At 46.3% G+C, this 26,464-nt stretch overlaps 2 protein-coding genes and 1 non-coding gene across 3 annotated transcripts in view; 2 read left to right on the forward strand and 1 right to left on the reverse strand.

Moving 5' to 3' along the window:
* Window positions 1-313: 313 nt before the first annotated feature.
* Window positions 314-883, reverse strand: LOC123458571 (39S ribosomal protein L54, mitochondrial-like). The gene is made up of 2 exons (XM_045142789.1): window positions 863-883; window positions 314-706 (listed from the first exon to the last, which is right to left on the reverse strand). Exons 1-2 carry the CDS (start codon window positions 881-883, stop codon window positions 356-358), a joined length of 372 nt encoding a protein of 123 aa, XP_044998724.1. The 3' UTR covers window positions 314-355.
* A 6,464-nt stretch (window positions 884-7,347) lies between these two features.
* On the forward strand, window positions 7,348-7,475 carry LOC123459163. The gene has a single exon (XR_006636070.1). It is a non-coding gene; the product is annotated as a small nucleolar RNA SNORA40 (small nucleolar RNA).
* A 15,762-nt stretch (window positions 7,476-23,237) lies between these two features.
* Window positions 23,238-26,464, forward strand: part of Kpna7 (karyopherin subunit alpha 7) — a 59,001-nt gene continuing 55,774 nt past the window's right edge. The window contains exons 1-2 of the mRNA XM_045142790.1: window positions 23,238-23,362; window positions 24,679-24,804. Of these exons, the coding sequence (XP_044998725.1) occupies window positions 23,297-23,362; window positions 24,679-24,804 (192 nt within the window). The 5' untranslated portion in view covers window positions 23,238-23,296. The remainder of the gene's footprint in view (window positions 23,363-24,678; window positions 24,805-26,464) is intronic.

The following is a 26,464-nucleotide window of genomic DNA, read 5'->3' on the forward strand; positions in this document are numbered from 1 at the left end:
CATTGGCCTAGGACTCATATAATTAGATTGAGCTGGCTGTCTAGTGAGGCTAAGGAATCTGCTTGTCTCTGCCCCTAGCATGTCACCATACCCAGCACTTTTACATGGCATTGAACTCAGTTTCTTTCTTTCTTTCTTTTTTTTTTTTTTTGACAGGAGTACAGATCTAGTTGCAGCACTTGGGACACTGAATCCCGCTGCATCTCCAGGACTGGCTGGGACCAGTGGAGCACGGAGGTCTGAGTCTGAGAGCCCCGCTCCCTCCCATCCAACATCATCAGACATGGCAAGCAGAGCAGAGGTCAGTGGCCCTAGGTCTTGGCAGCTGCTGGCCATGGGTGGGTTTCTCCTTCTGCTATAACTTCTTGTTCTTGCTCAGGCGGTTGTGGCGCCAGATGTTCTGCTTGCGCAGCAGCCGCCAATACTCTCGGGAGTCAGGCTCCATCTCCTCCAGCTTCTTTGGCGGACCCATGTTCATCTGGAATAGCCACTCAGGGTACTCAGAGTCAGGTTTCAGGACCACGTCCTGACCTTCCTTATAGATGTTGACGCCCATGGCGTGTGTGGAGAGCTTGACGGGGTCGGTGCACACTTCCGGATCCTTCAGCTCCACAGCAACTGCACCTCCTTTTCCGCCTTTGATGCTCTTGACCACCGGCTTCTTGGCGTAGCCACGAACTAAGACCCTACCAGGCGCGGCGGGGCACTGGAGCCCCCGGGGTCGCCTGCCCGCTCACGTCCAGGCGGCCCCGAACAGATGTCGGGCCGCCATGACGTGCGCTGGCTGCTTGAAAGTGCGCGCTTCCGGGGCTGAACTCAGTTTCTTATGCTTACACAGAAAGCATCTTACCCCCTGACTTACCACCACCAGGGAGTAAGCCATTGCGCTGGCCGGGCTGAGCTGCCCTTGGATACCTGCCTCGCAGGAGAGTTGCTGGAAGCCAGCCCCTCACTAGGGGATTCTAGGCAGGAGCTCCACCACTGAGCCACGCCCCCAGCCCCTCACTGGGGGACTCTAGGCAGGAGCTCTACCACTGAGCCATGCCCCCAGCCCCTCACTAGGGGATTCTAGGCAGGAGCTCCACCACTGAGCCACACCCCAGCCCCTCACTGGGGATTCTAGGCAGGAGCTCTGCCACTGAGCCACGCCCCCAGCCCCTCCCTGGGGGATTCTAGGCAGGAGCTCTGCCACTGAGCCACGCCCCCAGCCCCTCACTGGGGATTCTAGGCAGGAGCTCTGCCACTGAGCCACACCACCAGCGCCTCACTGGGGGATTCTAGGCAGGAGCTCTACCACTGAGCCACGCCCCCAGCCCCTCACTGGGGATTCTAGGCAGGAGCTCTGCCACTGAGTCACGCCCCCAGCCCCTCACTGGGGATTCTAGGCAAATGCTTTGCTAACAAGCTGCTAGCCCTAACTCACGTGTACTTTGAGTGTGTTCCCTCAAAGTTCATGTATTGGAAACTTAACTCCTCAAAGCAGCAGTGGTGGGAGATGGGGCAGGTGGGAGGGGTGTGGGTCCTGGGCAGGTTAATGTTCTTTTCACAGGAATTTGTTATCTATGGAGTCACAAGTCCCTTTTCCTCTTCCATATGGGCCTGCTGGCTCATCTCCTTTCTGTCCTGAGTTTATGCCAGACAAAGCCTTTTTCTAGAAGCCAGGTAGATATGGGTGCCATACTCTTGGAAGTCCAGCTTTTAGAATCATAAGCCACAGTCTCAGATTTTCTGTGACAGAGATAGAAAATGGACTAAGAACAGCCCATATTACATACACAGTTGAAATGAGAAAATCCATTCTCTGGGGAAGTGGTAAGTGATCAGGGAGCGTCAACACTCTCTGATGTCATGTGAAGCCTAGTCATGTGCCCTCTGGCTGCCCTTTTCCTCCTTCCTGGTCCTCCTGTGACAAGCTACAGCCTCAGGGTTGGAAATCGGGGACAGGGACTGCTTCTCTTATTGAAAGCTGAAAAGCCTCAAGAGAAGGGCAGGATTGGTTATGACCCGACTTTTTAATGCAATGCTCTGTGAAGTCAGTTTGGGCCAGAAAATCAATTCCTCCTCATCCATCTACCAAGTCTCATATTTTTTCCACAGATGATAAATCCAACTGGGTTGGCCTCGAAGGATGGAAGCCAGGCCTCATCATTATCACCTCAAACTCAGGAAGGCAGGTTTCCACACCTTCAAATTTCTATCCTCTTAAAGTACAAACATAAGGGACCAGTCACTTCCCTCTCGCCCTCCCTCTCTCCAGGACTGAAAAATGCCTTGTAGTAAACTCCCAGATCCCCCAGGATGCCCCTCATTGCACTCTGGTTATAGTCTGAAACCCAGCAAAGCATAAACTCCCCAAGAATCAAGGTCGTTGGTCCGGCTGCCTCTCCTCTGTCCACAGTGTCAGCGTGTTTGTTGGAGAGACTGCTGAATTAACTAAGGATAAACAGATCTGTCCATCAGGAGCATGCCTCCAGTGGATGTAGCCTGCGGCTGAGCCACACCCCCAGCCTCTCACTAGAGGATTCTAGGCAAGTGCTCTACTGCTGAGCTATATACTCTCAGTCTTATTTTTCCTTTTCTAAATTTATTTTTATTTTTTTTGAAAGCCAGGCATGATGGCACATGCCTTTAAATGTTTGTTTTTATTTATTTGAGAGAGAGAGAGAATGAGGCAGAGAGAGGGAGAGAGAGAGAGAGACATATTGGGTGCGCCAGGGCCTCCAGCCATGCAAATGGCCTCCAGACACATGCACCACCTCGTGTGTCTGGCTTTCGTGGACCCTGGGGAATCAAACTTGGGTCCTTTGGCTTTCAGGCAAGTGTCTTAACCACTAAGCCATCTCTCCAGCCCTACCACCTTTTTTATTTTGACGGTGCTCTCACTAAGTTGCTCAGGGTGCCCGTGAACTCAATCCACAGTAACTGAACGCCTTGAACTTGTCATCCTCCTGCCTCAGACTCCTAAGCCCAGTCCACCTGTAACTCGACCTCAACCCAGAGTTCAAGCACTCTTTCTGGGTCCCTCAGCACTCCACCTCTCTTGAGTTCGGTTAAGGGAACTTGTCTGTACAGATCTTAGGCTAGTCTAAGTCTCAATTCAATTCAATTTTATTTTATTTTTTATATGCTTGTGAACAAAGAGAGACAGAGAGAGAGAATGGGCAAGCTAGGGGCTCTTGCCACACTGTAAATGAACTCCAGATGCATGTGCCACATAGTGCATGGGCTTTATGTGGGTACCGGGGGAGCAAACCCAGGCGTCAGACTTTCCAAGCAAGCATCTTCAACCACTGAGCAATCTCTCCAGCCCTCAATATATTTTAGAAGTGTTTTTTGTTTTGTTTTGTTTATTTGGTTTTCTGAGGTAGGGTCTTACTTTAGCCCAGGCTCACCTGGAATTCACTATGTAGTCTCAGGGTGGCCTTGAACTCATGGCGATCCTCCTACCTCTGCCTCCGGAGTACTGGGATTAAAGGCGTGCGCCACCACGCCTGGCTCTCAATTTTAAAAATAGCAATGGCGCTAGGGCTTAGTGTGGGCAGACACTGGTGGTGCAGATGTGAACTGGACGCAGAAGCTAGTTGAGGAGGTGGTAGGAGGCATGGAGAACACAGCTACTTAAGCAGAGCAGAAGACCACAGATGCAAGAATGCAATTCCAGTGAGGAAAAAAAATCACACTTGCTGGCTAAATAGGAGAGGGGCATCCCAGGCACAATGGCAGACATGGGCAGAGATAGGCGTATGTGGTCCAGGACAAGTTGCATGGTGTTATGGCCTTTAATCCCAGCACTTGGGAGGGAGGATTGCTGTGAGCTTAAGGCCAGCCTGACAATACATAGTGAATTCCAGGTCAGCCTCAAAAAACAAAAACAAACAAAGAAAACACTAGAATGAGAGGCTGGAGAGAAGGCTCAGTGGTTAAGGTGCTTGACTGTAAAGCCTAACTACTTGAGTTCAGTTCTCCAGTGACCACTTAAAGCCAGATGCATGCATCTGGACTCCATTTGCAGCAGCTGAAGGCCCTAGTGCACCCCTTCTCTCTGTCTCTCTTCTCTCTCTCTCTGCTTGCAAAACAGTAAATAAAAATATTTAAAAAAAAAAAAAACTTTTGTGGGGAACATGGGGAGATGGCTCAGTGGGCAAAGTGCTTGCCATGCATATGTGAGGACCTGAGTTTGGAACCCTAGAACCCATGTAAAGATTCATGCCTGGTAGTACATATGCCTGTAACCCCAGATCTGAGGAGGCAGAGATAGGAGGACCCCTGGGACTTTTGCTGGTTAGCTTATCTGTTATTGAGCTCTGGGGTCAGTGCAAGACTCTGTCTGGAAAAAAATAAGATGGTAAGTGACTAAGGAAGAGCCCAACATGATTCTCTGCTCTCCACAAGCTTACATACATAATTTCACACATACAGACATGTACATACACACACACACCCACACACACACAGCACTTTGTTTGAGACTGAGGCTCATGTAGCTCAGGCGGGCCTCCCTCTTGCTATGCAGTGGAGGAGGACCTTGAACTCCTGATCCTCCTGCCTCTACCTCCCACGAGCTGGGATTGAAGGCATGTATCACCACCATACCAAGCCTATCTTTGTTGTGTTTTCTTTTATTTATTTATTTCGAGAAAGAGGAAGAATTGGTGCACCAGGGCCTCAGTCACTATAATCAAACTCCAGACACCTGCCCCACCTAGTAGGTATGTGTCACCTTGCCTCACCTTTGTGCGTCTGGCTGACATGGGATCTAGAGAGCCAAACATGGGTCTTTAGGCTTTGCAGGCAAATGCCTTAACTACTAAGCCATCTCTCCAGCACCTGTTTTGTTTTCTTGAGACAGAATCTCCCTAGGTACCTCTTGCTGGCCTGGAACTCACTAAGTAGACCAGGCTGGCCTCGAACTTACAAACTCATGATTGGTTTCTCTGGCCCCTGCCTGTGTTCCACCACACTGGGCTTTTTGTTGTTTTATTTAATTTATTTTTTTGATTTGTTTTGTTTTTTTGTGGTAGGTTCTCACTCTAGCTCAGGCTGACCTGGAATTCACTATGTGATCTCAGGGTGGCCTCAAACTCACCCTGATCCTCCTACCTATACCTCCTGAGTGCTGGGATTAAAGATGTGCACCACCATGCCTAGCTGGTTTTTTGTTTTTTGTTTTTGAAGTAGGGTCTCACTCTAGCCCAGGCTAAACTCACTATATAGTCTCAGGCTGGCCTTGAACTTTGTGATCCTCCTACCTCTGCCTCCTAAGTGCTGAGATTAAAGGCTTGCACCACTACAACTGGCTGTGTTTTTTTGGGGGGGTTGTTGTTGTTGTTTTGTTTGTTTGTTTTGTTTTTTGAGATAGGGGTTTCACTCTAGTTCTGGGTGACCTGGACTTCACTATGTAGTCTCAGGGTGGCCTCGAACTCAAGGCGATCCTCCTTCCTCTGCCTCCCAAGTATGCAACCACACCTGGCTTTGGTTTTGTTTTTATTATGGTTTTATTATGTTCCTCATACTGGACTCAAACACAAAGGCTCAAGTGATCTGCCTGCCTCAGCCTCCCCGGTGCTAGAACTATAAGTACTTACTACCATGCCCAGCCTAATAACATACACAAGGTTGTTACAAATCTATGGAGATAGTAGTAGATGAGAAGAATTTTGTGTGATTATTAGCCAAGACTAGTGCCTCACACTCAGAGAGCTGTGAGTTCTAAATGCTTTGGCAGCAAGTAGTGTTGAGGGCCATCCCACACCTCACAGATGCCAGCAACAGAGGTGCCTAGTACCTGCCTGCAGATGGAGGAGCCTCATCATAACCTGGATCCCAAGGTCAGAGGGTGTTAGTAAGCCACGTGTGTCCCTCAACCCTGGCCATGACTCGTGCTTCTGCTATTTAGAGGCCTCAGTGAGGAATTGATTTTTTTACAAAGTTTTTGTTTATTTTTATTTATTTATTTGAGAGCAACAGACAGACAGAGAGAGAAAGAGGCAGATAGAGAGAGGGAGAGAGAATGGGCGCGCCAGGGCCTCCAGCCACTGCAAACGAACTCCAGACACATGAGCCACCTTGTGCATCTGGCTTACGTGGGTCCTGGGGAATTTAGCCTTGAACTGGGGTCCTTAGGCTTCGCAGGCAAGTGCTTAACCACTAAGCCATCTCTCCAGCCGAGGAACTGATTCTTACCCTGTCCCCAACCCTGATAAGCACAGATTTCCGACAATGAGGTAGTACTAAGCTGGTGTAAGTAAGCTGGTTCATAGGTTAAGACATGCACTTAGTCAGACTTGGTAGGACATGCTGATGGTTCCAGTGCTCAGGAGGCTGAGGCAGGAGGATCACTGACTAGCCCAGGCTACCTAGCAAGATCTTGTCTTAAAAAATATTATCAGAAGTGTGACTGCCACAGGGTTTGGGAAATGGCTTAGTAAAGGCACTTGTTTGCAAAGCCTGTCAGTCCAGGTTCAACTCCCCAGGCACTCACATAAAGCTGGACAGGCATTCATCTGCAGTGGCAAGAGCCCCTGCTGCGCCCATGCACACATGCACATGTAATTAATTAAAAGCTAAAATAACTGCCACCATATGGCTCACACCTATAATCCCAGCACCCAGGAAGTTAAGGTAGGAGGATTGCCATGAGTTTGAGGCCAGCCTGGGCTACAGAGTGAGTTATTCCAAGTCAACCTGGACTGGAATAAGATGTTGCAAAAAAATATTTTGTTGTTGTTGTTGTTTTGTTTTCGAGGTAGAGTCTCACAGTAGCCTAGGCTGACCTGGAATTCACTATGGAGTCTCAGGGCAGCTTTGAACTCATAGCAATCCTCCTACCTCTGCTTCTCAAGTGCTGGTATTAAAGGCATGTACCACCATACCCAGCCCCAGTTGTTTTTTTTTTATATTTATTTATTTGAGAGCAACAGAGAGAGAAACAGGGAGGGAGGGAGAGATAGGGAGAAAAAGAGAGAGAGAATGGGCACGCCAGGGCTTCCAGCCACTGCAAACAAACTCCAGACGTGTGCGCCCCCTTGTGCATCTGGCTAAAGTGGGTCCTGGGGAATTGAGCCTCGAACCGGGGTCCTTAGGATTCATAGGTGAGTGCTTAACCGCTAAGCCATCTCTCCCAATTTTTTAAAATTAAGTGTTTCCAAGGAAAGAGAGAGAGAGAGAGAGCACACCAGGGCTTCCAACCACTGCAAAAGAACTCTAGATACGCGCTTCACTTTGTGCATCAGGCTTTACATTGGCACTGGGGAATCAAACCAGGGTTGTTAGGCTTTGCAGGCAAGCTCCTTAACCATTGAGCCATCTCTCCAGTTCCCCCCCCCTTTTAAATTATAACTTATCAGTAGCACTTGTACTTGTCTTTGTTGAACTGATGGACAAAGACTTAAAGACAGGTGCAAAACTAAATCCTCTTTTGCAACCCAGAGCTCATTGTTAAGTATGAGTTTTTGATACCTATAGGAAGGAATATGTGCCAGGAGTGGTGGCACACGCCTTTAATCCCAGCACTTGGGAGGCAGGGGTAGGAGGATTGCTATAAATTCGAGGCCACTCTGAGATTACATAGTGAATTCCAATTCAGCCTGGGCTAGAGCAAGACCCTACCTCGAAAAAACTAATAAATAGCTATAAAAATAGAATAAAAACAAAACAAAAGAAAAAAACAAACACCTATCAGGCTAGAGAGATGCCTCAGCAATTGAGGCACTTGCCTGTGAGACCTAAGGACCCAGATTCGATTCCCTAGCACCCACATAAGCCAGATACACAAGGTGGTGCATGCATTTGGAGTTCATTTGCAGTGGCCAGAGGCTCTGGTATGCCCATTCTCTCTCTCTCTCTCTCAAACAAACAAACAAACAAACAAACAAACAAACAAACAAACAAACCTATCCTATTTAGGGACTAGGAACTGATTTTTATAAGTGAGCCCCAGATCCAGATTCTTTGGTTTCCTTTCGCTCTCCCCTCCCCCACCCCACATTCCTTCTTTCCCTTTTTCCTCCCTATCTGCTGGGTCTGTGCCAAATGACATTGGCCAAGAACTGAAAATTAGCTCCTTAAGGGACAACATCTGGAGAAGCCAATTTACTCCCACGCCCTGAGGATTTTCTGGCACTTATTTACCCAGGAGTGTGTGTATAGCCAGTTGCACTCACAGAGGAGGGTGTGGAAAGCTGTATTCCTCACCAGCCAGTGGATTCCAAGCTCCAAGTCCTTCCTGAATCTCCTGAGGAATTATGGTGTCAACTTTCCAATGCGAGCTTTTCTCCCCATAAAGTCATTTTTAAATGTCAATGGTATAATAAACAGGTGTTTATATACTAATAGCTAGTGATGATGCCTACCAAGGGCATAATGAAATTGCTCAGGGACATGGGCAGCAAGGAGTACATTGGCTTTAGAGAATTTTAAAAGGCTTTAAAAAAATACAGTCAAGGCCAAATGTATATACTATGCTTATCAAACTGCCTAGTAAGCACTTCTGTTAATGTTCACACCCTTATATTAATACTACTCTCACTTTTGGTTGAGAATCTTCTCTTTTCGGATGGCAGTGACCTTGGGACAACTCAGAAGGTATCATGGTGATGGAAAGACATGACCTCAGTGCTCAGTACTGCAATATCTGTATCACACCTTCCAAGGCTCAGGGTCTAATGCGGAAGAGGTGGTGGAAAGAATGTAAGAGCCAAAGGAAGGATAGGACTCCATATAACATGCTCCCTCCAGACACAAAATGGCCTGGATATCCATGGCCTCACAGTGCCTGATACTACCTGCATAAGACCATCATAAGAGGAGAAAAAGATCAAGACATAAAAAGTAAAAGAGAAGGGCTGGAGAGATGGCTTAGCGGTTAAGCGCTTGCCTGTGAAGCCTAAGGACCCCGGTTCAAGGCTCGGTTCCCCAGGTCCCACGTTAGCCAGATGTACAAGGGGGCGCCCGCGTCTGGAGTTCGTTTGCAGAGGCTGGAAGCCCTGGCGCGCCCATTCTATCTCTCTCCCTCTATGTGTCTTTCTCCCTGTGTCTGTCGCTCTCAAATAAATAAATAAAAAATGAACAAAAAAAATATTAAAAAAAAAAAGTAAAAGAGAGACTGATTGAGATGGGGAGGGGATATGATGGAGAGTGGAGTCTCAAAGGGGTAAGTGGGGGGAGGGAGGGTATCACCTGGGGTATTTTTTATAATCATGGAAGTTGTTAATAAAATATTAAAAAATTTTAAAAAATACAGTCAACATCCAGGCATGGTGGCGCATGCCTTTAATCCCAGCACTGGGGAGGCAGAGATAGGAGGGTCACCATGAGTTAGAGGGCACCCTGAGACTTCGTAGTGAATTCCAGGTCAGTCTGGGCTACAGTGAGACCCTACCTCAAAACAAGCAGCAAACAAACAAAGAACAAAACAAACAGTCCGAGATCATTCAGGTGGTTTCTTTTTGGCTTTTCAAGGTAGAGTGTTACTCTAGCCTAAGCTGACCTGAAATTCACTATGTAGTCTCAGGGTGACCTCGAACTCACATTGATCCTACCTCTGCCTCCTGAGCATGTGCCACCACACCCAGCATGTTTTTTCTGTTTGTTTGTTTTTTACTGTCTACTTTGACAAATTATAAATAATGCCAGTGATAACAATTCCTCCTCCCTGCTGGGAGGCTCATATCTCCATGTGTTAATGATGCAAGAACATAAAAACTGTAATTTTATCTTCAAGACAGGAATGTGAAGGCAGGAAATTATTTTTGTTTGTTTGTTTTTTAAGATAGGAGCTCATGCATTCCAGGCTGTCCTCAAACTCCCTATAGAGGCAAGGCTGTTGTTGAACTCCTGGTCTTCCCGGCACCATTTCCCAAATGCTGAGGTTACAGATGAGCGCCACCACACCCCACAGAGATACTTTTTTTTTTCTGTTTTCTTTTCCTTTTTTTCTTTTTGCTTTCAGAAACTCCCTAAGAGGTTGGAGTACAGGTGTGCAGTTTGGGGCGGGGGATTGCCCTCAGGGCTTCCTGATGCTAGGCAAGCCCTCCTGACAATGGCATGTTCCCACACTCTTCTCTGTCTTTCTCTTCCTTTCTTCCTCCCACTCTATTTTTAAATTTTTTATTTCTTTTCTTTTTCTAATTTATTTTTTTTTTAATTTTTATTTATTTATTTGAGAGAGAAAGAGGCAGAGAGAGAGACAGAGGGAAAGAATGGATGCACCAGGGCCTTCAGATGCTGCAAATGAGCTCCAGACGCGTGTGCCACCTTGTGCATCTGGCTTACGTGGGTCCTGGGGAATGGAGCCTGGGTCCTTTGGGTTTGCAGGCAAGTGCCTTAACTGATAAGCCATCTCTCCAGTCCTTTTATTTTTTAAGATTTTATTTATTTATTTGAGAGAGAAAAAGAGGCAGAGGGAATTTTCTTTTTTTCTTTCTTTATTTTTTTTGGCTTTTCGAGGTAGGGTGTCATTGTAGTCCAGGCTGACCTGGAATTCACTATGTAGTCTCAGGGTGGCTTTGAACTCACGGTGATCCTCCTACCTCTGCCTCCCGAGTGCTGGGATTAAAGCCATGTGCCACCATGCCCGGCTTGGGAATTTTCTTTTTTTTTAAAAAAATATTTATTTATTTGTGAGGAGAAAGAGAGAGAATGGGTAGGCTAGGGCCTTTGTCCCTGCAGACAAACTCCAGATGCATGTGCCACTTTGGCATTTGGCTTGACGTAGGTACTGGGGAATTGAACCCAGGCTGCAAGCTTTGCAAGCAGTACCTTTAACAACCGAGCCATCTCCCTAGTTCTATTTATTGTGTGTGTGTGTGTGTGTGTGTGTGTGTGTGTGTGTGCGTGCACAGGCATGCACACACACATACACACCAGGGTCTCTTGCTGCTGCAAATGAATACCAGGCGCATGTACCACTTTTTTTTTTTCGAGGTAGGGTCTTACTCTAGCCCAGGCTGACCTGGAATTCACTATGTAGTCTCAGGGTGGCCTCGAACTCATGGCGATCCTCCTACCTCTGCCTTCCAAGGGCTAGGATGAAAGGAGTGCACCATTACACCTGGTTTGCATGTACCGCTTAAAAAATATTTTATTTTTCTTTATTTATAAGAGAGAGAGAATTGGTGTGCCAGGGCCTCTAGCCACTGCAAACAAACTCCAGATGTTTATGTCACCATATGCACTTGGCTTTCATAGATTCTAGGGAATCAGACCTGGGTCCTTAGGCTTCACAGGCAAATGCTTCAACTGTTAAGCCATCTCTCCAGCCCATGGGCCACTTTTTGCACCCAGCTTTACATGGGTGCTGGGGAATCAAACCCAGCAGGCTTTGTAAGCTAGCACCTTTAACCACTGACTGACCTCCCCAGCCCTCCCTTCCTTTTTATTTATTTACCTCCCACATTTGATAGTCCATGGAAGGACCTCAAAAGGCCCAGATGTGGAGGCTGATGACCCACGGCACCTCTGAGGAGGCACTTACTTGGACATGAGAACCACCTGAGAAAGCCAGGCTTCCCATCCTGATCAGCTCAGTCGGTCCTTGGGCCCAGGCTCCCCAGCTGATCTCAATGTGCAGCCAGGCCCACGAACATTAAAAATGCTTACAAACCAGCCCGGTGAGGAAAAGACCAGAAGCCTCAAAACACCTGCTGGCTACTAAGCGCATTTAAGGCTGACCTTGGGGCTGGAGACAGTGGCTGCCTTGGAGGTGAGTGGATGGGTTGTAGTTAGTTCCTACCCTCTCTTGAATGGGATCCCTGGGGTGCTGCTCTAAGTCCTTCTGTCTGGGTACCGATGGCAGACATCTTGCTCTTGTTCAGGTAGTGAGCCAGGCAGTAATCTGGGGCTGGGGTTTTGTCTTTCACAATGGCAGTGGCTTTTAGGACCCTCCACAAAGCTGGGCAGCCAGACCAAAAGAGACAGTTCTGAGAAGACCTAGTCTACTGTCACTCCTTGTTGAAATTAGCCTTGGCTTTTGCCTCTGTGGCCTTGGGCTTGTTGTAGTGTGGACACGGAGGACGTGGCCCGTGCTGGGTGTCTGCTTATGCTGCTGAAGTCACCTGTGGGCTGGCAGGGCTCCCTGGAGCTAGTTGAACCAAACAGCAGACTAGAGGTTCCCGTGCATGGGCCCTGGGTTGTTTCTTCTCAATGAGATCACCTGTGAGACCTTTTCTTTTCTTTTCTTTAAAAAAATTTTTTTGTTGTTGTTGTTCATTTATTTATTTGAGAGCAACAGACAGAAAGAGAAAGAAGCAGGTAGAGAGAGAGAAGATAATGGGCACACCAGGGCTTCTAGCCACTGCAAGAAACTCCAGATGCGTGCGCCCCTTGTGCATATGGCTAGCGTGGGTCCTGGGGAACCAAGCCTTGAACCGGGGTTCTTAGGCTTCACAGGCAAGCGATTAACTGCTAAGCCGTCTCTCCAGCCCATGCGAGACTTTTCTAACCTCACTCAGCCTCATCCCAGACCATCCCCCAGAGCCTGGGTGACCTAATCATCCTGCTGGAGGGCCTGGAGGCCTGGGTTATCTGCTTTCCTTCTGGGGAACATGCAAGACCTTGCTCTGTTTCCTGGAACTGAACTTGTCTGAAACTTACAGTGCATCTCATCTGTGGGGTGAAAAGCCCACAGGGTGGGGTGTGTGTGTGTGTGATGAAGGGGAGCACCCATTCCCTGGTCTTTCCTCTAAGTCTCCTCCCCTCACTTCTGCAGGTAGCCCCAGAAAGTAGGTTAAGACACCTTGGGACATTGGTGCAGAGGTCACTGGCACCCTTCAAGCTTTCCCTCCTGGAGAATGTCTTGTTCCCTCCAAGCTAATGTACGGTTTTAGCTTCAAATAATTCCTAGTTGGAGAAAGAGGCTGTTAATGATGTAGAGGGGACATTCTGACATCAAACGATGTTCAAGGTACAGATGAAATGGGAAAATGTGACAGAGCAGTGTGTCCAACAAGATCCGCTGGGTGTGTGTGTACGCATGAGCACATGCGTGCACACGTTGGGGGGGGGGTGTCGCATGTGGCCCAGGCTGACCTTAAGCTCAATATTTGGCTGAGGACGCCTCCCAAGCGCTTGGATCCCAGGTGCACGTCACCAAGCCTGGCTTAAGGTCTTTAATGAGCACTTTAGAGCACACGCAGTATAACGGGAACTTGGGCCATGGGGATGTTGGGAAATAATGTTCAAAGTCTTTCTGGATTGCAGCTATTCCCTGACTTAAGATGATTTGATCTAACAACTTTTCAACTTCACAAATCTGACAATGGATCAAGGGTGTTACACACTGAGTGGAAACCGTGTTTCAAACTTTGATGTCCTTGGATGAGACAGAATTTGGATCAGTGCTTTCTTATAAGGCTGGGTTGCAAGAGCCACACAATCATGAGGATGAATGGTCAATATAGGATGGTGTACTGTGTTCAAATTACATGTAATAGTCAGTGTTTTATTGTATAATGGGGATTTGCATCAGATGATTTTTTTATAATTTTTTATTTATTTATTTGAGAGCGACAGACACAGAAAGACAGATAGAGGGAGAGAGAGAGAACGGGCGCGCCAGGGCTTCCAGCCTCTGCAAACGAACTCCAGATGCGTGTGCCCCCTTGTGCATCTGGCTAACATGGGACCTGGGGAACCGAGCCTCGAACCGGGGTCCTTAGGCTTCACAGGCAAGCGCTTAACCACTAAGCCATCTCTCCAGCCCCAGATGATTTTTTTAGCTCTACTGTAGGCTAATGGAAGTGTCTGGAACATGCTGAAGGTGGGCCAGGCTAATGTTTGACAAATCAGCTGTAGTAAACATTATTTTTCTTTTGAAGTAGTGTCTCAGCTATGTGGCCCAGGCTGGCCTTGAACTTCTGATTCTGCCCTAGCCTCTAGAGTCCTGGAATTATAGACCTAGCTTAAATGCACTTTTAAAATATTTTGTTTATTTACTTGAGAGAAAGAGGCAGAGAGAATAGGTGTGCCAAGGCTCCATTCACTGTAAACAAACTCCAGATGCATGCACCACCTTGTGCATCTGGCTTATGTGTGTCCTGGAGTATCGAACCTAGGTCCTTAGGCTTTGCAAGCAAGTGCCTTAACTGCTAAGCTATCTCTCCTGTCCTTAAATGCATTTTTGAAAAAGATGTTTTAATTTTATTTGCAAGCAGAGAGGGACAGGGAGGAGAGGGACAGGGAGGGAGAGGGACAGGGAGGGAGAGGGAGGGAGAGAGAATGAATGAATATGGGTGCACCAGGGCCTCCAGCCACTGCTAATGAACTCCAGACATATGTGCCACTTTGTGCATTTGGCTTTATGTGGGTACTGGGGAATCAAATCCTTTGCAGGCAAGTGCCTTAACTGCTGAGCCATCTCTCCAGCCCTAAATGCGGTTTTTACTTATAATATTTTCAATTTACAAAAGTTTTATTTGGATGTAATCTCATCCTAAATCGGGGACCATGACTTTTTTTTTTTGAGGTAGGGTCTCGGTCTAGCCCTGGCTGGTCTGGAATTCACTATGTAGTCTCAGGGTGGCTTTGAACTCATGGTGTTCCTACTACCTCTGCTGGGATTAAAGGCATGCAGCACCATGCCTGGATTTATTTACTTTTTTAAAGCCACGAATAGGTTACTTTAAGAGCTTTAAGAAAAAAAAAGACTGTTTTATAGTTGCCAGCTCCTGGAGGATGAGGCATGTCTTAATTTAAAATGGTTCTTGGTTCATGAAACATGATCACAGCAAAAGCTCAGCTAGATTTAGAACAGTAGAAGAAAACCAAAAACTGCCTTAAAATACCTCAACCACAGAAAATAACTTGGGGCCACTAGTAAAATGTGGATGTGTCCAATGTTTCCTTCCCTGAAAAGTTTGAAAAGGCCAGAGTAGCCAGGAGCTTGGCTAGGTTTCTGCCACCCAAGGCTGGGGTCTCCTGGTATGTGTGTGGGGAGGAACAGCAGAAGTAACCCAAGTTCCCTTAAGTAGGTAACATTTGCCTGTGTGGCATTGTCTGCATCTTAAACACTGGGGAACCAGAAACTCAAGGTACTGATTTGAATGCATGTCACTCGGTTCCTTCATGGTGCCTGCAGGTAGAGAGAGGAGCAGTGGCTCTCCTGAAGCTGCAAACAGCAGCATGAAGGGAAGGAGCTGTGACTAGTGAAGCTTGTGAAAGCAAGGATTAGTTTCACAGCTGCTTTTGAAAAAAAAAAAAAATGTCCCTATAGGAAGGGACCTGGCCACATCTGAGACTTTCTAAAGACTGCTAGAAGGACTGGAGAGATGGCTTAGCTGTTAAGGTGCTTGACTGCCACCCAGGTTTAATTCCCCAGTACCCATGTAAGCCAGCTGTGCAAAGTGGCTAGTGGCCCTGGCATGCCCATTCTGTGTGTGTGCATGCACACACATGTACGTCTCTTTCCCTCTCTCAAATACTTTAAACTTTAAAAAAGACTGCTAGGACTGGAACCTAGGGCCTTGTGCAGGGCAAGGGCTCTCCCCTCTCTGGGGGATTCTAGGCAGGAGCTCTACCACTGAGCCACGCCCCTATAACCTTCTCTGATTGAGGGCCAACCTCCTTTGCCAATTCATTATCCCCATGTCCTTCAACAAGTATATGGACACCTAACTCCCTGCTGCATAGTACCCTATCTGCTGTGGTGTGGTTATGATCTGAGCATTGCTCCTCAAGGTGAGCTTGGTCTCCAGGTATGCCAGTGTTGAGCTGTTCCAACCTGTAACAGGTGGGGTCTGGAACATGGTTAGGCTGCTGGGGATAGTGCCCTCGGAAGGGGTTAATGTGGTTCTCATGGGATTCTGAGCTAGTTCTTTTTTTGGTTGGTTTGCTTGATTGTTTAAGTGTTAGAGGTTAAACCCACAGTTTACCATATGCTCCATTAAGCCAAACCTGTCACTAAGCTAGTTTTTGAGGGAATCCACCCTTTCCTGCCTCACCATGGTATTTCCTCTCCCTCTCACACATGCTTCTGCCAGGATACCCTCTGTCATAATGGAATACAAGGGGTGGGGGCGCTCTGGGAGAATTGTTGCAGTGCTGTTTTGACTTTTTGCCTATAAAACTTGGCTAAATAAACCTCTTCTTTTTCTAAAGTCCCTAGTGTCAGGTATCTTGCTAAAGTAGCAGACAAGGAATGGTCTAATATAGTATACAAGATATGTATGTGGTCCCATTGTCATTGGAAGTAAGGGGAGGAAGATAAAGTCAGTGGTAAAAGCTAATAGGAAAGGCAGACTCTTGGGGCTGGAGCAATGGCTCAGCTGTTAAGGTGCTTGCCTGCAAAGCTTAACAACGGGAGTTTGATTCCCCAGTACCTACATAAGCCAGATGCACGGAGCAGCACATGTGTCTGGAGTTTGTTTACAGTGGCTGGAGGCCCTGGAGTGCCTGCCTGCTTGCTTGCTTGCTTGCGCGCGCTCACTCGCTCTCTCTCTCACACACACACACAACACACACACACACACACAGTCTGTGTATCTCTTTGCTTGCAAATAAGTAATTTTATTCTTGTTCAATTTTTTTTTTTTTTTGGTTTTTCGAGGTAGGGTCTCACTCTGGTCCAGGCTGACCTGGAATTAACTCTGTAGTCTCAGGGTGGCCTTGAACTCACGGTGATCCTCCTACCTCTGCCTCCCGAGTGCTGGGATTAAAGGCGTGCACCACTACGCCCGGCTGCAAATAAGTAATTTTAAAAATGCCGGGCATGGTGGCACATGCCTATAATCCCAGCACTCGGGAGGCATTGCCATGAGTTCAAGGCCACCCTGAGACTCCATAGTGAATTCCAGGTCAGCCTGGGCTAGAGTGACACCCTACCTCGAAAACACAAACAAAAAATTTTAAAAATATTTTATATTTATTTATTCAAGAGGGCATGAAAGAGAAAGAGAATATGAGTGTGCCAAGGCTTCCAGCCACTGCAAATGAACTCCAGACTCACGCACCACCTTATGCATCTGGCTTATGTGGGTACTGGGCAATTGAACCTGGGTCCTTTGGCTTTGCAGGTAAGTGCCTTAAGCACTAAGCCATTTCTCCAGCCCATAAATTAAAAAAAAAAAAAAAAAAAAAGATTATTAGAGAAGGCTTTTATTTTTGATCCCTTGGTGTCTGTGTGTGTTATGCATATGTGTTGGGGGTACGCAAGTATGTGTACACGCATGTGGAGGCCAGAGGTCAGCATTGGGTGTCTTCCTCAATCATCCCTGCCTTATTTATTGAGTGTCTCTCACTGTGCCCAGAGCTCACTGGTTCAACTAGTCTAGCCAGTTGGCTTGCCCTTGCTGCAGGGGTCTCCAGTCTCCCCCTCCCCAGCACTGGATTACAGGTGCATGCTGCCTTGCTGCCTGGCATTTACACAGGTTCTGGGGATCTGAACTCGGTCCTCGTGCACGTGTGCAAAGTGCTTTATTGATGGAGCCATCTCTACAGCCCTGATGGGAAAGGTTTCCAACTGTAATGCTAGACCTGAGATGGGGCATAAGAGTCAACTATGTGGATATTCTGGGAGGACCAGCTCATTGAAAAGTCTAAAGCAAGGGATAAGCTTTGAGTGCTTGGCAATGAAAGCCACGAATACAGAGCACAGTGATCGAGGTGTTGAGATGGGGTGGTCTGGCTAGGCTGCTGGACATTGGCGGTGGGCTTTGGCCGGCCTTCTACAGAGCAGCCAGAGCACATTTAAACAGAGCAATGTTGTTTGCTTTTCTCCCCCCCCCTTCTCTCTCTCTCTCTCTCTCTCTCTCTCTCTTTTGTTTTTTGAGGTAGGATCTCACTCTAGCGACTTGGAATTCAGGCTGACTTGGAATTCAGTATGGAGTTTCAGGGTAACCTTGAACTCACAGCAATCCTCCAACCTCTGCCTCCCGAGTGCTGGGATTAAAGACGTGCGCCACCATACCTGGCTTTGGTTTTTTCTTTTTTTCTTTTTTAAGACAAGCCTAACAGACTCACTTAAAAAAAAATTGTTATTTTTATTTTATTTGAGAGTGACAGATAAAGAGGCAGAGAGAGAGAATAGGCATGCCAGGGCTTCCAGCCACTGTTAACGAACTCCAGACACGTGCTCCCCCTTGTGCATCTGGCTCATGTGGGTCCTGGGGAACCAAGCCTCGAACTGGGGTCCTTAGGCTTCACAGGCAAGCGTTTAACCACTAGACCATCTCTCCAGCCCCCCCCTTTTTTTTTTTGAGGTGAGAGTGGACATGCGTAAAAGAATTGGCACACCAGGGCCTCCAACCACGACAGTCAAACTCCAGACATGTGCACCGTCTTGTGTGCACATATGACCTTGTGTGCTTGCATCACCTTGTGCGTCTGGCTTATGTGGGATCTGGAGAGTTGAACATGGGTCCTTAGGCTTAGCAGGCAAGTGCTTTAGCAATTAAGCCACCTCTCTAGCCCATAGACTGGCTTTTGTTTAAAAGATCCATGGCCTCTATGTAGAGAAGAGATTGGAAGAAGTCAGCAACAGAGTTGAAGAGACCAGTTGGCAGACAACTATGGTAGCATAGGCCAAAGATGATGGTGGCTTGGACTGTGTGTCACAACCCTAAATGGGGTCACATACGTGAATGTAAGCATCATGAAAAATTTGGTTATAGTGAAAAGTTTCTGGACACACAATAATATAATCAATGTACTTTTTTTTTTCTTTTTTGAGGTAGGCTCTCACTCTAGCCCAGGCTGATCTGGACTTCATTATGTAGTGTCAGGTGGCCTCACACTTGCAGCGATCCTCCTACCTCTACCTCCCGAGTGCTGGTATTAAAGGCCACCACACCTGGAAAGAGCTATTTTTTTTTAAGAGAGTAAGATTTAGACTTTAAGAGGAGGAGGGCTGGAAAGACTGCTTCGTGGTTAAGGTATTTGCCTGCAGAGCCTAAGGACCCATGTTTGATCTCTCTCCAGATCCCACAAAAGCCGGATGCACAAAAATGAGGTAAACACAAGGTTGCACATGCACACTAGGTGGCGCAAGTGTCTGGAGTTCAACTGTACTGGCTGAGGCCCTGGCATGCCAATTCTCATCCTCCTTCCCCCTCCCTCCCTCCCTCCCTCAGCTCTCAACTTTGATCTCTCTAAAGAGAGAAGGAAAGAGGAGAAAATATTGGTATTCACTGTAGGGCCATGAAGGCTTCAGTCGGTCTTAGGGCGGGGGTGGGTTACACCTCAGGGTGAATCAGGCAGTGCTCACCTGTGTTGCACTGTGTGATCTCAGTGTGGCCTCGGATCTGGAGCTACAGCATGCAGTGAGCTGTGTATTCTGTCATCCCACACAGCACTGGGGAACGCTGCCCAAACAGCTTGGCTCAGATTGCAGACTATTACATTTTTATGCATTGCAGTGTTTTTATTGTACATACAGAGTTGTCTGCTCTTATAGAATCATAAAAGCTTAATTATGGGGAAAAAAAGATTTTTAATCTTTCCTTCCATTATTCCTCAACATGTAAGTACCAAATTAGTCTATCTGAGTTGGAACGCACTAGAATTTTTTTAAATTGTTGTTAGAGTTACCAATTTGTTTCATAAACCTTTTAAATGAGGGGTTGGGGATGTAGCTCGGTAGAGAGTGGGTTTGGGGGCTGGAGAGATGGCTTAGCAGTTAAAGCACTTGCCTGCAAAGCCTAAGGACCCATGTTCCACTCTCCAGGTCCCACGTAAGCCAGATGCATGAGCTGATGTAAGCACACAAGGTTGCGCATGTGCACAACAGGGTGCACATGTCTGGAGTTTGACTGCAATGGCTGGAGGCCTGGTGTGCCAATTCTCGCTCTCACTCACACATGCTCTCTCTTGCTCTCTAACATAAAAGAAAGGTCAGGCCAGGCATGGTGGCACACGCCTTTAATCCCAGCACTCGAGAGGTAGAGGTAGGAGGATTGCCATGAGTTTGAGGCCACCCTGAAACTCCATAGTGAGTTCCAGGTCAGCCTGGGCTAGAGTGAGACCCTACCTTGCAAAACCAAAAAAAAAAAAAAAAAAAAGGTCAGAGTGGGTTTGGTTCTTAGCACCACATAAAGCGAGTGTGGTGATGCACACCTGTAATCCCTAGCACCCTACAGGTGAAGGTAGGAGGAGCAGAAATTCAGGGTTATCCTTAACTCCCTAGTGAGTTCATGGCCAACCTGGGCTACATAAGACCCTATCTTTAAAAGAACAATAAATGAATTTAGGTTTGGGATTAGAACAAAATTTGTAACAGTTTTTGAAATGACCCTAAACAGGCTTCTGCCATTTTGCATTATGTATTTATATGCAGAAGTGTTCTCAGTGTTTATAAAATCAAGGCATCAGTCAATTCTGGAAGGTACCAAAGATGCTGTTTCCTGAAGTGCCATATATTGAGCAGAAATTTAATTACATATGCAAAACTAAATAAGAACATCCCTTTTATTACTATGAAAATTTGCTTTTGTACTTTATGAATGGCAAAATTTATATATATATACACACACATATATATATGTATATATGATTAAATAATTGTTTTTATTTACAAAGCAGAGAGACAGAGAATGAGTACACCAGGGCCTCCAGTTGCTGCAAACGAGATCCAGATGCATATGCCACTTTGTGCATCTCTTTATGTAGGTACTAGGGAATCAAATCCAGGTCATTAGACTCCACAGACAAGCACCTTAACCTCTGGGCCATCCCTCCAGTCCAAAAAATTGTTGTTAAAAGAAAATGTCGTCTTAAGAGCTGGAGAGATGGCTTAGCAAAAGTTAAGGCAAAGCCAAAGGACTCAGGTTTGATTCCCCAGTACCCAGGTAAAGCCAGATGCACAAGGTGGTGCATGCCTCTAGAATTCACTGCAATGGCTAGAAGCCCTGATGTGCCCATTTTCACTCTCTCTCTCTCTCTCTCTCTCTCTCTCTCTCTCTCTCTCAAATAAGTAAATGTATTATGTCATCTTGGAATACCAGAGACCCTGCCTCAAAAATAAATTTCTTAGCCAGATGAAGTGGTCCATACCTTTAATCTCAGCATTGGGAGGCTGAGGCAGGATCGCTACTTAGTTCAAGGCCAGTCGGGTTTATGTAGTGAGTTTCCAGCCTTCTTGGGCTGCAGAATGACACCCTGCCCCATCCCCCCCAAAAACCCTAAATTCCCTTATGATTTACTATCAGCAAATGTTTGATTTATATAGACATAATCTTAAATGCCTACATACCCAAGGTCATATTAAATTTTCTTGGGTAAATCAAGCATGATGGTGTAGCCTGTAATCCCAGCTCTTGGGAGGTAGAGACAGGAGAATTGAGAGTTCAGGGTCAGATCTTGAGAGAGATTTCAGTGGTTTAAGGCACTCACTTGTAAAGCCTGATGGCCCATGTTTGACTTCTCAGTGCCCATATAAAATGCAGATGCACAAAATGACACATGTGTCTGGAGTTCATTTGCAGTGGCAGGAGACCCTGGCATAACCATTCATATTCTTTCATTTATAAATATATATATATATATATATATGGCTGGGCGTGGTGGCACACGCCTTTAATCCCAGCACTCGGGAGGCAGAGGTAGGAGGATTGCTGTGAGTTCGAGGCCATCCTGAGACTCCATAGTGAATTCCAGGTCAGCCTGGGCTAGAGTGAGACCCTACCTCAGAAAACCAAAATAATAATAATAAATAAATAAATAAATAAAAAACGCATATATATGAGAGAGAGAGAGAGGAATGTGTGTATATATAAGTATGTGTGGATGTATGTATAATTTGTTTTTCAAAGTAGGGTCTCACTGTAGCTCAGGCTGTCCTGGAACTTGCTCTGTAGTCTCAGGGTAGCCTCGAACTCACAGCGATCCTCCTACCTCTGTCTCTTGAGTGCTGGAATTAAAGATGTGTGCCACCATGCCCGGCTTGTATATGTTTTAAAAAGGCATTCAAAGCCAGCCTGGACTTCATGAGATCCTGTCTCAACCTTTGCCCTTAGACTCCCTCCCCACAAAATCTGGGGGGTAAAGAGGGTTATTAAGTAGAAAAAGTACAAGAAACTCTGGCCTAAACTACCTGGAGGAAGTTGACCAAAGATTTAGTAGTGGGCCATGCTGGAGAGAGCTCTGACCAAATGTGTTGGTGGGTAGGGTGGGGGAGGAAAAGGCACCATCCTGTTGGGTGTGGTTGGCCTCTTTCCCATCCTGCATGGGCTGCCTGTATTGAACGCCTTGGACCCTCCCATATGCAAGACGTATGCTTCCTGTAACAGCACACCTGTTGCCAGGGACCCGGGGCAGGCCACGCTGCATTTTTTGTGTTGGTTGTTTTGATGTGTGCACATGGATGTGCACACATGTTTGCGTGTGGAAGTCAGAACAATTTCTGGTGTGTGTGTTTGGGGGGGTGTCCTTGTTTTCCACCATGTTTGAGACAGGGTCTCCTGCTCCTCATCACTGCATTAGTTAGGCTAGCTGGCCTATGAGCTTCCAGAACATTCTCCTGCCTGCCTCCCTTCTTACCATACATGCGGTAGGATTACTGATGTCCACCTCAACATCTGTCTTCTATGTGGAAGATTCTGAAGATCTGAACTCACACTTGTGCAGGAAGCACTTTAACCCTCTGAACCATCTCTCTAGCCCCCAAGCTGCATTTTATTTATTTTTAATTTATCTATTTTATTTGAGACGGGGGGGGGGGGGAGAACTCCAGGGCCTCCAGCTACTACAGATTAACTCCAGATGCATGCACCACCATGTACATCTGGCTTACATGGGACCTGGAGAATTGAACCTGGGTCCTTAGGCTTGGCAGGCTTATGGCTTAACTGCTAAACCATCTCTCCAGCCTCTCAAGATGTGTTTTAAAGGATTGTGTACAAGGGCAAGAGCGATGGCTTAGCGATTAAGGTGTTTGCCTGCAAAGCCAAAGGATACCGGTTCGACCCTCCAGGACCCATGAAAGCCAGATGCACAAGGGGACGCATGTATCTGGAGCTTGTCTGCAGTGGCTGGAGGACCTGGAGCACCCATTCTCTCCCCCCCACACCTCTTTCTCTCTCAAATAATAAAATATATATATATTTAAAAATCGTGTGCAGATGGAGATCAGTTCTGGTCCCCTAATAGCTCTCAGGGTGCCTTTTAAAGGGGCTCACAGCCTATTGAGGGAGTGACAGCCTGCAAGGCTGGCGTGGTGATATGTGGTAGCTGGCTTTTGAGTCAACTGTCTGGTTTCCCATGATCCCCTGCAGATTTTAGATCCTAAGAACTTCAACCTAATAACCCACCAGCTGGATCCTGAAAACCTCTTTGTAATTTTCCTACCCTGAGGTAATTCCTTCTAGCCAACATGCCTACCTTAGACGCTCCTGAGGAGAGACTGAGGAAATTTAAATACCGAGGCAAAGACACATCCGTGAGTACGAATCACCTTTTTTCACTAAGGACATGTGTTTGAAATGTATCTGAAATGGGATGTAAGCATGTGGTGGCCCATGCCTGTAATTCCAGCACTTGGGAAGCTAGGTGGATCACAGGTTCAAAGCCTGTAGCAAAACAAAAAATTAGGGCACTGTCCAGATGGCTTAGTGGTTAAGGTGCTTGCCCATGAAGCCCAAGGACCCAGGTGCAATTCCCCAATACCCTCATAAACCAGCTGCACAAGGTGACGCATGTGCCTGGAGTTCGTTTGCAGTGGCTAGAGGCCCAGGTACACCCATATTCTCCTATTCATTCATTCATTCATTCATTCATTCATTTCTCTCTCTCTCTCTCATACACGCACACACACACACACTCTGAGGTGACATGTTGCCTCAACAGACACTTTGTGTTTGTTTTATTTATTTTGAGAGTGTGTGTGTATGGGCAAATTACCACTGTAAATGAACTCCAGATGCATATACCACTTTATATGTCTGGCTTCCCCTCGGTACTGTGGAATCCAGCTGGATTTGGCAGACTTTGCAAGTGAGTACTTTTAACCACCGAGCCATCTCTCCAGCTTTAAAAAAATTAAGTTGTTATTATTAGAGAGGCAGAACGAGAGAGAGAATGGGCACACCAGGGCCTCAGCTAGTGCAAACGAACTCCAGACGCATGTGCTACCTTGTATATCTAGCTTACATGGGTATTGGGGAATTGAACCTGGGTTGTTAGGTTTCATAGGCAAGCACCTTAACTGCAAAGTCATCTCTCCAGCAGAACCCCTCACCCATCTTTTTTTTTTTTTTAATTTTTAAGTAAGGGTCTCCTGGACCCAATGGTGCACACATCTGGAGTTCATTTGCAGTGGCTAGAAGCACTGGCGTGCCCATTCTCTCCCCCCCCCTTCTCTGTCAAATAAATTAATTAATTAAAAAAAAAGTAAGGGTCTCACTAAGCTCAGGCTGACCTGGGACTTACAATGAAGCCCAGACTGGCTTCAAACTCATGGTGACCCTACTTCAGCCTCCCAATTGCTAGGATTAAAAGCATGGACATGATACTCAGCTGCCACTTTTTGTTTTTAAATCTTATTAAACTAACAAAATTAATCTATTCACATGTATGTGTGTATTCCAGGGTCTCTTGTCACTGCAAATGAATGCACACTTTTTTGGGGTCTGGCTTTATGTGGGTGTCTGGGAACCCAGACCAGCAGGCTTAGCAAGCAAGTGCCTTTAACAGCTGAACCATCTCCCCAGCCCCTAACTTGGATGTGGCTATGCCAATTGCTTGTTTGCTTCCCAGGTGAGGCGGCAGCAGAGGATAGCAGCCAGCGTAGAGCTCCGCAAGGCCAAGAAAGATGAACAGACCTTAAAGAGAAGGAATATCACTGACTCCACTGATCCAGCTTCTGACTTGCCTGCCAATGGGGTAAGTCAAAAAGTAGCATCTATGGGGAGGGGGCCTGGAGACATGGCTTAGCAGTTAAGGCACTTGGCTCCAAAGCCAAAGGATCCCAGTTCGATTCTCTAGGACCCACGTAAGCCAGATGCACAAGGGGGCATGTGCATCTGGAGTTCATTTGTTGTGGTTGGAGGCCCTGGCGTGCCCATTCTCTCTCCCCCCCCCCGCTCTCAAATAAATAAGTAAATAAATAAATAAAATGTATTAAAAATTAAAAAGTAGCATCTGGGGCAGTTGTATGGAGGATATATCCTTAGAGTTTCTCTGGCTTGAGAATGTTTAATAGATTCAGAACTTGCAACTCTAATTTACAGTTTAAGAAAGGAGTGGGGCTAGGGTGTGGCTCAGTGGTAGAGCTCCCCGCTAACATCTCCCAGTGAGGGGCTGGGGTGTGGCTCAGTAGTAGTGTCTCAGAATGCTGAAATGAGGGCTGGAGAGATGGCTTAGTGGTTAAGGTACTTGTCTGCAAAGCCAAAGGACCTTGGTTCAATCCCCAGAGCACATGTAAACCAGATGCACAAGGTGGCACATGTATCTGGAGTTTGTTTGCAGTGACTAGAAGCCCTGGTGTACCCATTCTGCCTGTCTGTTTCTTTCTCTTTCAAATAAATAAAATAAAATAAATAAAAGCTTAAAAAAGAATGCTGAAATTACAAGAATTGAGCAATCATGCCTGTCTTCATTTCTTTTTTTTTCTCAAATTTATTAAACATTTTCCATGATTATAAAAAATATCCCATGGTAATACCCTCCCTCCCCCACTTTTCCCCTTTGAAATTCCATTCTCCATCACATCCACTCCCCATCTCAATAAGTTTCCTCTGTTTGGATGCCATGATCCTTCCCTCCTCTTATGATGGTCTTGTGTAGGTAGTGTCAGGCACTATGAGGTCATGGATATAGAGGCAAACTTTTTGTCTGGAGGGATGTCTTCATTTCTTAATTGAATAATATCCCACCACATGGAAAGACCACATTTTGTTTAATCTATTCATTAGTTGCTGGCCACCTGGACTGTGTCCATTTCTTGGCTATTACAATGAATATTGCTTGTTAACATTGTTGTACAAGTGTATACTTTTATGCATGGGCATGCTTTAAATTTTTTTTGTTGTTTTGTTTTTTGTTTTCAAGGTAGAGTTTGACTCTTGCCCAGCTGACATGAATTCATTATGTAGTCTCAGGGTAACCTGAAACTCACGGTGATCCTCCTACCTCTGCCTTCCAAGTGCTGGGATTAAAGGTGTATGCCACCACATCCAGCTTTTAAAATATTGAGAGTGTTAGAGACAATATGGGTGCACCAGGGCCTCCTGAGACATGCTTTTAATTCCTTTGGGGGGTATATATATATAGAGTAGAATTGTAGGGCATACATGTATGTATATGTGTCTGTAGATATGTGTGTGTGTGTGTTTATATATATATGTGTGTGTGTATACACATACATATATATATATACATAAATATATATACGTATATACACGCACACACATATACATATATGGGTTATATGCTCATTCTATGTTTAACTCTTTGTGGTAGGTACAATAATAGTTTCTTCCAAATATGTCTCCTAATCACCAGAACCTATGAATGTCACTTTGTGGCAAAAGGGACTTTGCAA

This window comes from Jaculus jaculus, chromosome 2, assembly GCF_020740685.1.
Source record: "Jaculus jaculus isolate mJacJac1 chromosome 2, mJacJac1.mat.Y.cur, whole genome shotgun sequence".
In the NCBI taxonomy this organism is placed as follows: Eukaryota; Metazoa; Chordata; class Mammalia; order Rodentia; family Dipodidae; genus Jaculus; species Jaculus jaculus.

Bases quoted from the DNA above. Each gene is read 5' to 3' on its own strand.
- LOC123458571 (XM_045142789.1), bottom strand. From the start codon at position 883: ATGGCTTACTCCCTGGTGGTG. The intron at 707-862 runs GTAAGTCAGGGG...CGGGGGCTCCAG, and splicing joins TGGCTTACTCCCTGGTGGTG to TGCCCCGCCGCGCCTGGTAG.